The following is a 9,916-nucleotide window of genomic DNA, read 5'->3' as shown; positions in this document are numbered from 1 at the left end:
TTTATATATTTATATATGTATGTATATTGTTAGGTTCTGCTCATTCTGCTTAAATCTCTCTCTGTGTGAGTCAGTTCCTGTTAACTCGTGTTTATTACGGAATCAGCAAAATAGGCAGTTCCAGAGCTCTGGGAAAGTAGAGATACAGAGATCTGAGCATCCCTGACAAACAGTATAGGATGTCAGTTCACGAAGTCTGACCAACTATCTTTCCCTGACCCAGGTTTTTAAGCATAACAAAGTTGTGCACGCAAACGTTGTCATCTTCTGATTGGATGTCCTTAGCCGTCTTTTGAAAAGCCGTCCTGAAACTTACAAATTACCGTGACCTTTGTTACTCAGATGTCACGTTTTATAAAGGATTGTTTTGTTCTGTCATATCTTGTCATGCTACAGTTGTCACACAATTACTCAGTAGTTTTCCATTCTTGAGGTTTAACTTTTATGATGCAGTAATTTCACTATTAGTTAAGCATCATAATAATAATAATATCTTTACTATATATATATATATATATATATTAGTACATTTATGGGTCAAAACATTGACATGCATCAAGCAGAGAAAACATCTAAGGGGATTGCGAAAACTGTACCTAATATTGGGTTAAGAACTACCCAAGGCATTATTAAAACTGGAAGGACAGTGGGGGGCCATCATCTTCAAGGAAGTAAGAAATGTAGATGGAGAGAAATCCGAACTGATCATTATTGATGATCACTTAAATGCTTGGCGAAATTAAATCGCAGGAAAACAACAGCAGAAGTCAGGGCTATGTTTAATCGTGAATGTAGAAGCTTTTCCTACACATAAAACGTGAAGGGAATTCAAGGGATTGGGACTGAACTAACTACACCTTTCTCCCTTAGTCTGTCTTTGTGGGATTATTGTTGTTGTTTCGTGGCTAGCCGGTCGTGCCTAGTCTTCCCACTACCCTGACATCATGTTTGTTTCTGCCTGGTCTTGAAATCCAGTAAGCAGAGGTGGGACCAAGTCATTGCTTTGTAAGTCATAAGTAAGTCTCAAGTCTTTGCACTCAAGTCCGAGTCAAGTCTCAAGTCAAGACAGGTAAAGTCCGAGTCGAGTCCAAGTCAAGACTAAAAAGTGTCAAGTCAAGTCCCAAGTCCTTACGTTTCTGTTTTGAGTCCTTTTAAACAAAATAATAATATATTTACACAGATCACTTCGGGTTTTGGAGAAAGTATCAAGTCTTGTCGAGTCAAAGGGCTCGAGTCCAAGTGAAGTCACGAGTCATTGACGTTAAAGTCCAAGTTGAGTTGCAAGTCTCTTTACATTTTGTCAAGTCGAGTCTAAAGTCATCAAATTTCTGACTCGAGTCCAAGTCATGTGACTCGAGTCCACACCTCTGCCAGTAAGTGGATGTATTTAAATTTTGTATACTGAAAAAAACTTCCTGCACCTGAAGAGACATATTCCTAGTGTTCAAATGACAATGCCAGAATTCATTGGGCTCAAATCATAAAAGAGCAATTCATTTTCACACGTGTCTTGCCCACCACAAAGCCCAGAACTTCCAATATAAGCATATCAAAACAATGCCACAGTGAATATATGCGGCATCAAAGCTAAAAGTGCAACAAAATAATAGTGCGTGATGATCAGGGTAACTTGCCATTTTTAAATATGACAATCATTTTTGCTGTATATTGCTAGAACAGAAAGACAAATAACAGCCAATATATGTATGTTTTCACACCTGCTTTTAGATTTAATAAAAAATACAGAATTATAAGTATAGAAAAAAATATGCAAAAGGTATAACTCAAACCCTAATAAAGATATGTAATATATTTAATATATTTATTTAATAATATGTACATTTTTCTTCATAGGGTCGGTGGATTTTAGTCTTTAGGGTGCATCTTGACAGAATGCTGTCAAGATTTGTTTTCAAAACATCAGTTTTTCTAGTGTTCCATTAGACATGTCTCAGACTTACTGACCAGCCTCAGCAAGTCTCTCACCAGGAGATTTTCCAACTCATATAACTGACATTTCTAATAGATGCGCTATTAAAAAGCATGTAGGTAAAACTTCATCAGTATGAAATGATGTAATGAATTTTTTTCTTTTTCGTTTTCTTTCTTTCTTTCTTTTTTTTTTTTTCGTTTTTGCTCGATCATTTTTCTGCTCGTTGGCCAGAAGAAGGCGCCTGCGCACTGAATGAGGAGGCGGAGAAAGGATGCTGATCTCTCTCTCTCGCTCTCTCTCTCTCTCTCTCTCTGACACACACGCACACACACTCTGCTGCCTCGCTGCTGCTGCTGCTACCTTCTGAAATCACTCCATCCTTAGACGTTAAGATCAGATCAGGTTTTACAAGAATGTTTCTGGCGGAGATGGGGAGACAGATCTTCCGCTGCTACTGGTAAAGGTTCCACCTTTGTATATTTAAAAACCACTAAGGTTGTTGACATTGTGACGCGGTGCGTGGGTGATGCTGGGCTGTGGGGATGGGGAGGGGAGATGTGAGGGGCATACCGCTGGATGCGGCTGGGTTTTCCTCTCACTGATTTGCGACCAGGTCTCGGACTTCATTGACCGCCTTGAATGGGTCAAGGGCAAACAAATGTTTCACGATGTATTATTAAATAGGGTTGCTAAAACCCCCCCGGAAGCACCGGGAGCTATCACCATCATATGTACCATCCGCAGAGCAATGTCGCACGCTTTATGGTTGTTTATTATCTTGACGCTTAAATAAAAAATAATGAAAAAAAAACAAAAAAACAACCTTATTGATGATTACATAACAGTCGCACGCAGTCATTCGGTAGCGGTTGATTCTGAGCTGAGCTGAATAATACACGTTTAATCTGCTGTCATACATGTGCATACAAGTGTAGGCCACACTGGCTGCCCATCCAGAGGTAGAGTGTTGCCGTTTAGAAGGGGAATATTCCGCGCATTACTCGATGGGCCCCTACCGGCTATGACTTCAGTTGTATATATATATATATATACATATATACATACATAATTTTTTTCCCCATTGGTACTCATTAAATGACACCCTGCATATTAGTTTGAGCCATAACTCGCTCTGTTGACTACAATCAGAGAGGATGCTGTGAATGTTGTGAATTGTAAATATGCTGTGTGTGTATATATATATATATATTTATATAATTATGCCAATTGTTAGTACTACTGCATTTATGGCTATGACTATGTCAATGTGGGCTGACAGACTCTATGAGTGTACTTTTCAACCCATCTTAAAATTTTCAGCAATACATGTTTTGCAAATTGCTATCCGTGGGTCTTACGCAGATATATTGAAATTTTGTCCACACCGTAGACATGTTGGGTTTCAGACAAGCTCACGCTGGCTGCGTTTTTTTGCTTGCGTTTGGCAACCCTTGACTTATTCTACAAGTTACTGTCAAGTACAGATTTCTAGAAATTTTTCTGTAATGATTCCATCGTTCGGATTATTTACAAATTTACAAAAAAAGATATGAAACATTATGAAAAAGAAATTTCTACTTGCTCGGGCAGTGGTGCCTTAGTGGTTAAGGAAGCGGCCTTGTGTCCGGAAGGCTTAATGACAAAGTCGTTCACCTTCCTTTCCTTTCCTGAATGTTCCAGCAATATACCAAAAACTGTTTTTGCACATCAAGAAAGTATAGTTGGATTTATCTTCATTAATCATCCTTAATCATGATTTAACCACAATCCATCCAATAATTAATCAGAGTTTGGCACTAGTTTTTACAAATGTAATTAGTTAATTAAATGGCTGAAAAATTCCAGCTGAATAATTGTTGTTACACATGGTCTTGAGTCTTGATCTATGCACATTTCTGTTTACAACCAAATGTCTCTACAGTAAAGGAGGCATTGCCTGTCAATTTGAGACCGTTAGTGTCTTATTAATAAGGGAATTTTTGTAAACCTTTAAAATTTAAGAGACTGACTTTTTCAAATTAAAATTGAAGTTTCAACATATTATACTTTTTGGGAAAATAATTCAAATGTAACATACTGTATATGTTCGATCATAAGCCATCTTTAAAGAGCACGGACAAAGCCACACTGAAAATGATATTATATTATATAATATTTTCATTACAATTACAAACATATTCAACAGTATTTGCACTGTAGGTAGAGATGTAAGTGGGGATGAAGCAGCAAAATGTAAATTGCGGGCATTACAGTCATCAGGCTTGTGCCAAACGTATATGTAGTATAAGGATTTGCAACTGATATATGCTGATTAAATATAATCACATTTAATGGAATATGTATGACAATGCTAACTGTGTAGGTCCAAAGAAAATACAGTGACTCGTTTAACTATATATTTCCATGCAAATTATTGTTTGCTTGTTATCTTATATCTATCTTTCTTTCTTTTTTTTATTTTAAATTCTCATTTAGAAAATCTGATATAAATGCTGAACCAGAAGAGAGCCCTGGAAGCAGCAGCAGTAGCCGAAGCAGCAGTAGCATCACTGAGGCTGCAGATGCCCTCTCCAAGGTGTCCACCCCCCAGCCCTCATCGGGAGAGCCAGGGCAGACAGAAGACAGCAACTGCTCTGACAGTTTACTAGAGTCCAGCTCTAGCGAAGAGGAGGACGTTGAAGGGGAAGAACATCAGGCCATGTTTTCTTCAAAATTCCTTAGTGGGGCCAACCCCCTCAATGCTGTAACCTCAGCAGTTAATAAGTTTGGCTTATTTGGAGATGATGAGCAGGGGGACAAAAATCGGAAAACTCCTCCACAACAGAGAGGTAAACCACTGGAAAAAGAGAAGCCAAGAGCTGATCCAGGTAAAGGTCCTCAACTACAGCATGTATCCCAAAAGTCAGGCCAGGAAAAGAGTGAATCACTACCAAATCACAGGTCAGCACAGGGGTGCGTGGGTGGACAGACTGATATTCCCATCAAGGCTGGTGGACAGCAAGCCACTCAAAAGGCAGGTGGAAAGATTGCAATTCTGCCTAAAGAAGAGCAACCAAAAAAATCCGTTAAGGTCCAAGACCAGGAAGGCTCTCCAAAACTAATTCAGCAACATGCAATGTCAAAGAGTGGTATAGAAAAAGAATTTCCAAAAGTTTCACCAAAAACAGGTACACGACAACAAGGACCAGTTAAAACTGCTACACAACAGCAACAACCTAAGGTACAAGAATATACAACAGCTGGGCCACAGAAACCTGGAACAATGAAAGGTTCGCCAGAAGTAAGCCAACAAAAGCAGAGTTCATCAGATGGACCAAAACAAAAAGGGTCCCCAAAGGTTTTAGAGAAAAAGCAAGCTTCACAAACAGTAGAAAAGCAGCAGCAGCAGAGTCAGAGGTCTACATCTCAACAACTGCCCACCGAAAAAACTGGACAAGAGCAGCAAGGTCTGAAAGGAACTAACGCATCGGAGTCCCTTCAAACTGGAACTGGATCTAAAGAATCGGAGTCCCTTCAAACTGGAACTGGAGCAACATCTAAAGGCGACTCTCAATCCAAACAAGTATCGAGGGTGCTTTGCCAAGTGTGTAATAAAATGGAACTTAATTTTCATACCACGGAAAGACCCAACTATAACACCTGTACGCAGTGTAAAACTGAAGTTTGCAACTTGTGTGGCTTCAGTCCTCCGGATTCTGAGGTAAGTCCTGGCTAATGGCAGAGGTGCTTCTGAGGTAAGTCCTGGCTAATGGCAGCGGTGTGGACTCCAGGCTCGGGCATTGGACTCGAGTCAGACTCGAGTCATCAATTTGATGACTTTAGACTCGACTTGACAAAATGTAAAGAGACTTGGAACTCGACTTGGACTTTAACATCAATGACTCGTGACTTCACTTGGACTCGAGCCCTTTGACTCGACAAGACTTGATACTTTCCCCCAAACCCAAAGATTATAAAGTAAGTTATTGAGGAGCGCTGTGTATCTCTCATTGTGCACGTATGTGCTGTCGGCACAACATCCAATCAAATAAAACGTTGGCCAATCAAATTGCGGGACAACCAATGAGAAAGAGCTGTCAAACAATGCGTGGGTTAGAGAAAACGATACCAAAGATCCTGTTGTTCGGATTTAAAAACACGATCTTTGGTATCAACCAATGAGGGACTCGAAAGGACTCGAAACAGAAACGGCAGGACTTGGGACTTAACTTGACACTTTTCAGTCTTGACTTGGATTTGACTCAGACTTTGCCTTTGCGTGAGTGCAAAGACTTGAGACTTGCTTGTGACTTGCAAAGCAATGACTTGGTCCCACCTCTGGCTAATGGTAATACAAGTTTAATGTATGCTATTGAAAGTATAGTACCTATTGTCAACCAGAGTTTTCTGTCTGTGTTTGTGCGATATATGATAGAAATATATGGAAGAGTTAGCGTAATTTTGTCAAATCTATACAATGAGGAAAAACAAACTAAAGGTATTATAGAATGACAGGCAACCATTCCAAATCTACTAAAGTAAATGATGCCTTCAACAAAAATAACAATTTCTTATGAATTAAAAAAATATATTTCAACTGGATAAATTCCTTAAATTATATTCTAAAATTAACATAAAATTTATACTATAATAACTAGGGAGTGTCAAACATTAAAAATGTTTTATCTGATAACTCATAGAGTCACTATGGATAACTCAACAATAAATCAATTTACAATTACCATATTTTCCAGACTATAAGTCACACGTTTTTTCATCCTTTAGCTGGGTTTGCAACTTATACTCAGTTGCGACTTTTATATTAAAATATATAATTTCACGTTCGTTATTTTCACACTGACAGATGTGAAAGGGCACTCCAGGCTTGTGTACCAGTATCTGCTACTCCTGCACCACTGGAAATTTACTGGGCACTGTTGCGACTTATACTTTCAAGCGATTTACAATCTGGAAAAAACAATAAATAGCTATGTGATTACAACAATGCTAACAATATTCTTGCTCTTTGTAAGTGGTTGATTTCAATTTTGAATACAAATCAAACCACGAGTGAGAATTAAAACAATACAGTCCTAATATTTGAATGTTACCCGGACCCCTTGGCAATGGAAAAGTTGGCTTGAAATCATTAAGAACTACGTTTTAAACCAACAGAAATGACAATTTTGTGAGGTGACATGGAAGGAAGTCGATATTATGATGTCATTGTTGAAAGTTAGAGAATGGAAATAGAAAAGAGTGTTTTGAAAACAATTTAAGGACTGTATGATATGACTACGGAAATATCAGGGTCCTTAACCACCTAATGTATGAGAAAGTGTTGCTGGGTCAAGAAAGAGGTTCAGATCAGTGTGCAGTACCAAAAAGAATGGCAGAATAATACAGATTAAATTTTTCCTTAAATACTGCTGAGCTACAGAGAACGTCTCATCGATTCATCGATTCTGATGCTGTGCACCTCGTGCATCATGAGAAAACAAATAATGGTGAGAAAAAAAATAAGGTGTATGAGGAAGTCAGGAGTGGCATGAAGCCATTTGGGTTAAAAGCAGAGGACGCATTTCATGTGTGCAGTGGTTTGTTGTGTACATAATACAAATAATAGTTTCAGTTTCACTTCAAAACTATGTTTAGGTCGCGTCATCCTGGTGAAACCAAGGCATTGCATTGCGGCATTTTCATTATTGGAGGAAAAATCGATAATGATTCTTGACAATATTTCATCATTACCGTAATTTTCGGTCTATAAGACGCTACTTTTTTCACACGCTCTGAACCCTGCGGCTTAAACAATGGCTAATTTGTGGATTTTTACAGGCTACTATGCTGTCTGTCTGTGAATGGCTGTGTGCGTATATGTGCATGGGGTGCACGAGAGAGAACGCTAGCCAAAGTTGAGAGCAGTTTGAGCCCTGTCATGCTGAAGCGTGAGTTGGTTCTACAGGAGCTAAGTTAAAACACTGTTTATGTACTGTTGTGCTCGGTGCGACTGATAATAAAGACCCCAACTTCACTGTTTCTGTTTACTTCTGCCGCGGACAAGCACAAAGTGAAGGGAGTTAGCCCTGGGGCTAATGTTAGCTTCAGCAAATCACTAAGTCCCCCCCTGTGTATTTCAACTACGATCAGGGCGCCGAAGCAGGAAAGAGCTAACGTGTAACCAGCCGTGTTAATGTCTGTATAAATATCCCATGGAACAATGTAGACGCCTATGGCTTATAGAGAAATGTGTCCTCTGCCTTTAACCCAAACGGCATATAGCGGTTCATATCAGAATAGGAAATTAAGTAATGAGAAGAGATAGACATTATTGATTTATAAATACAAATAGACAGATGGGTTTAAGGTTGATTTGGGTTACATCAGTGATTGTTGACAATGCTGTCAAGATGACAGATGAACTTGAACAGGACGCTCCCTGGATTAGGATGTTTGCAAATTATTTGCATTACATCATTTGTGAAGAGATTAGAAAGCTGGTAAAACTGTAAGAGGTGACGGTTTGAATTTTTGTTCTGCCCAGATTGGTTTGTGTCAGCTGAAGTGACATTGCATTAGCCATTTTTGTATGATGATAATAGGTAAATGCCTCAATGCTATATTATATATTCAACCTTTTGAGTTTTGAGTTTTGACCCAACACTTGCTGCCAATCCTTCCCTCTTTTTGTTTACTCAAGCTCTACAGTACATAAAGGGAAATTTAAAGGACATGTTGCTAATTACGTTAAAAAACTCTCTTTCTATTAGACAGTGGCCCTGTTTTGCGTGATTTAAAGATTCGAAGATTTTCTTTCTGAGTGAGTGCAGATAGGATTAGAAATGAAGTGATCAGAGTGACATCTAAGGTAAAGTTACAATACAGAGGAAAAAGTGTTGTTAGAAGATGTGTTGAGGAGAATATGTTTAATTAGAGAGAAATATGTATAATTGATATATTGTTTAAAAAAATGGAAAGCTGAAGAAAAAAGAAACGAGGCAGAGCACATACACATACTGTACAAATAAGATGTTACTTAGTATTTGGTCAGTTCTATTGTTCTATTTGTCAAGTCTAGCTATGATGTACTTGTCATTTTAATTATTATTTTTTTCACATTATTATTTTCAGGGCTGTGAATGGCTGTGTCTCACCTGCCAGATACATAGAGCTCAAGGATCTTCAGAAACATCTGCACCTTTCATGACCAAGGAAAACAAAGATTCGCTTACTCAGAAAAAGATTGCATCTTCTCCTGTCCCTGTCAAAAAGGAGACCTCAGCATTAAGTTCTCCTCTGAAAATACAACCCAATATGACAGCGACAGTCCCTGCCAATAGCAAAGCAGCTAAAGGTCAAGAAGGTCGAAAGAATCCCATTATAGCTTCTGGTCAAAAAACAACACATGACACCCAAAAAGCTCCAGGGTCTGAAAAACCCACCGCAACTAGTCAAACTGGACTCAAGCAAAGCCCTAACAAAACCTCCCAACAGAAGTTAGATAGTTTGTTTAGCTTTGGTAGTGCTAAAGGTGAATCTGAAAAACCCAAAGATTCATTGACTGGAAAGATTTTTGGCTTTGGTTCCTCTATTTTCAATTCAGAGCCCTCAAATGTACAAGATAAACCGCAAAGTACACCTCCAGTTTCTCCTTTAATGCAGCCGAAAAAAGAAACCACAAAAACATTAGGTGAAATGTCAAAACAGGACAAAAAACAACCGCAGCAGGCAGGAACATCTCCGGCACGAAAGACACAGGGCAAAGAGGGCACAGCTTCAACAGAAAATCCCGACGATCCAGTTCGACGCCAGCCTTCTTGTTCAATTTGTAAAATTCAGCTCAACATCTGCTCAACAGACGTTTCCACCTGCACTGAATGCAAAAGAACTGTCTGCAATACGTGTGGATTTAATCCCACTCCAAATGTGAAAGAGGTAAGATAAATCACTTATATAAAACCTTTCCATAAATACTTAATAACTGTATTAAGGTCTTACTATAAA

At 38.7% G+C, this 9,916-nt stretch overlaps 1 protein-coding gene across 1 annotated transcript in view; it reads left to right on the top strand.

Moving 5' to 3' along the window:
* The first annotated feature begins 1,867 nt into the window (after positions 1-1,867).
* pclob (piccolo presynaptic cytomatrix protein b) overlaps positions 1,868-9,916 on the top strand; it is a 57,627-nt gene continuing 49,578 nt past the window's right edge. Inside the window, 3 exon segments of the mRNA XM_025056345.1 lie at positions 1,868-2,390; positions 4,409-5,633; positions 9,044-9,847. Of these exon segments, the coding sequence (XP_024912113.1) occupies positions 4,632-5,633; positions 9,044-9,847 (1,806 nt within the window). The 5' untranslated portion in view covers positions 1,868-2,390; positions 4,409-4,631.

Source organism: Cynoglossus semilaevis, chromosome 6, assembly GCF_000523025.1.
Source record: "Cynoglossus semilaevis isolate Cse_v1.0 chromosome 6, Cse_v1.0, whole genome shotgun sequence".
Classification (NCBI taxonomy): Eukaryota; Metazoa; Chordata; class Actinopteri; order Pleuronectiformes; family Cynoglossidae; genus Cynoglossus; species Cynoglossus semilaevis.
This window is presented reverse-complemented; position numbering and strand designations above follow the sequence as displayed.